Source organism: Plasmodium vivax, genomic scaffold, assembly GCF_000002415.2.
Source record: "Plasmodium vivax scf_6707 genomic scaffold, whole genome shotgun sequence".
Lineage (NCBI taxonomy): Eukaryota > Apicomplexa > Aconoidasida > Haemosporida > Plasmodiidae > Plasmodium > Plasmodium vivax.
The window spans coordinates 1-2,637 of NW_001850183.1; the positions used below are offsets into that span (position 1 = coordinate 1).

At 24.2% G+C, this 2,637-nt stretch overlaps 1 protein-coding gene across 1 annotated transcript; it reads right to left on the reverse strand.

The window, feature by feature from the left end:
• Positions 1 to 796: 796 nt before the first annotated feature.
• Positions 797 to 2,404, reverse strand: PVX_071190 (variable surface protein Vir28-related; the record flags this gene model as incomplete). Its single annotated transcript, XM_001612389.1, has 3 exons — positions 797 to 948; positions 1,101 to 2,235; positions 2,378 to 2,404. Coding segments are annotated over 3 exons (1,314 nt in total), but the record flags the coding sequence as incomplete, so codon positions are not given.
• Between the last annotated feature and the right edge of the window lie 233 nt (positions 2,405 to 2,637).

Genomic DNA, 2,637 nt, shown 5'->3' on the forward strand with positions numbered 1-2,637 from the left:
TATGTTTAATTAGGAAAATTAGGTTATTAATATTGGAAATGTTTATTATTTAATAAATTTAAATGAAAAAATTATAATATATGTATAGATTTCCATTAAATAATAGATTACATAATATAACATATATGGATATGTATTTTTACTATAAATATGCACCTATCATTTATAATACTTTTAAAATTAGTAAAATCTGTTAATATATTTTAGATTAATTATTTTTATAAAAAGTGGTATCATTTTTAGATATGATGTACTTGTATATGTAATGTAGTTTAAATCATTTTTTAAAATATAATTACATACATTGTAAGCATTTGTTTTAATAGGAAAAAAATAGTTATATGATTAGATTAATTTATTATTTTATTATGCATTTTAGAAAATTTTAGCATATTTACATATTACAAGTATATGTGTATTGACATATATACTTATAAATAGTGATGCTTTTTTCATTGTAATAATTATGCAATATATATTTTATGAATTATTAATAGTTTTGTAATGCATCATTTGAACAGTAATAAATGCAAACTTCTTATAATTAAACTTTATTTATGTTATTCTCATCATTTTAGGGCTTATCATAATACTACAATTATATATTTGATGAATTTGGATCAATTTCATACAAGGAACTACAAAATATTTAGATTTATTTCTTAAAAAATATATATTAAGTATAGATATTATGTTTGCTTTTTTTAAATATAGTTATTGAATGCATGATTTATATTTTTTTTATGGTCACCTTATAAATAAACTTATTTTTTATGAAGAAATAACGCAACATGTCCTATTCCGCGAAAGGATTTATATTCATTGGACCATATCCAATAAACCCACCATCATATTCATGAAAATTTGGGAATTCTCCTGGTGGAAACCCCCTAAAACTACTGGGAATTTGACGGATTCTTCCTCTTCTTCCTCCAAAGAAGGATCCAACTGGAGTATACTAAAATTAAGAAGAAAATTTAAAGAGTTTAAAACATAATTATATGATAATGGTAAATTTTATTTAAATGTATTATAAACATATGAGTATATTTTTAAAACCATGTATACYTTAAAAAGTAAAAATAAGGCACCCATCCCACCAGATACACCAAGAATAGGTCCTGGTTCAACTTCTCTTAAAACTCCAGTAATAGCACCTGTTATTTTTCCCATGGTTCCTTGGTCTCCTTCCAATCCATGTTGTGGATATAATGATCGGTCATCTGTTAATTCTAATTGTTCTGGGGATTCTACTCTTTGTCTATATTGTGATTGTCCAATTCTTTCATTGCGTGTATGTGTTCTTGGTGTTATATAATCATGTGATTCTTGAAGTTCACTTACTGTGACTTCTTTTATTACTGGTTCTGGACCTCTTCCTGAGCGTAGGTCTGTTTCTACGCCCTGCTCTATACCTGATTCTGTTGTGACACTTCCTAATTCTGGTGACGAGGGTAGGGATAATGTTAATGTTAATTGTGTTTCTTCTGTACTTGTTCCACCTCGTTGATTTTCTTCTTGATGTTGTAATGCTTGTGGTTGAGGTTGTGCTAATTCTTGTGTACGCTGTTGTTTGTTTTCTTCAGGTGGTTTAGTTTGTTCTAAATTTTCTAAAGGATAAGTATAATTTGTACATTTTCCATCAAGACCATTTATAGTTTTTCTCACGTTATTTTCAAAAGGTTTTAATATTTCTTTAAGTTTTAAATTAGTAGGATCTATCTTCTTGATATAATAATTATATTGATTAATGAAAGATTTTAATGATAAACATTTTGAATCTTCCCATTGACTATTCATTGGTAGAAGATTATTATACAGATTATACAACTCATATATAGTATTCAGTTCCTTATACATATCGTAATTTACGTAAACAATGTGTGGCAAACATAACTTATTACTAGTACTACCTTCATATTTATGAAAATATGTCACATATTTATGCAAAATTTTGAAAGAATCTGAATCATAATAATGATGAAGATCATTTGTTACATGTTTATGTAAGAAATAGCTCATGTATTTACAACCTTGTTGCATATAATACAACATAACTGAACTATTTTTTAAATGTCTAAATATTTGATCATAAGTTGTTTTAAACTTTTGTTCGTTCCAATTTTCTTCACGTTGGGCATATTTAAAAACAACATCATATTTATCAGAATAATCGTAGTCGTTTTTTTCCTTGAATATTTTTGTTATAGTGGAGTAATCATCATAATTAATAACCTAAATGAAAAAAAGTATCAATTATTGTAAATGTATATATGACTAAATAAAAATTTTATAATAAAATTTTTATTGCTTTATAAGATGTTTAAATCATTAAATTAGATAAATATATAATTTTAAAATAAAAAGCAAAAATTACCAAATCTTCAATGGCGGGATTTAACATTTTGTTCAAAGAAACACAATTAAATGTAATATATAGATTTGTTAATATATAATTTATTATTTACAAAAATGTTAGAATTAATTACAAAGATAATATATACAATGTTTTTTATCAGTGGTTAAATGATAATCACATAGATTTAGATATGTATTATATTTCTGTTAATATGTAACTAGGATTTATAATATAATTACTATTATATGATAAAAAAATGATTTCATTAATTAACATAA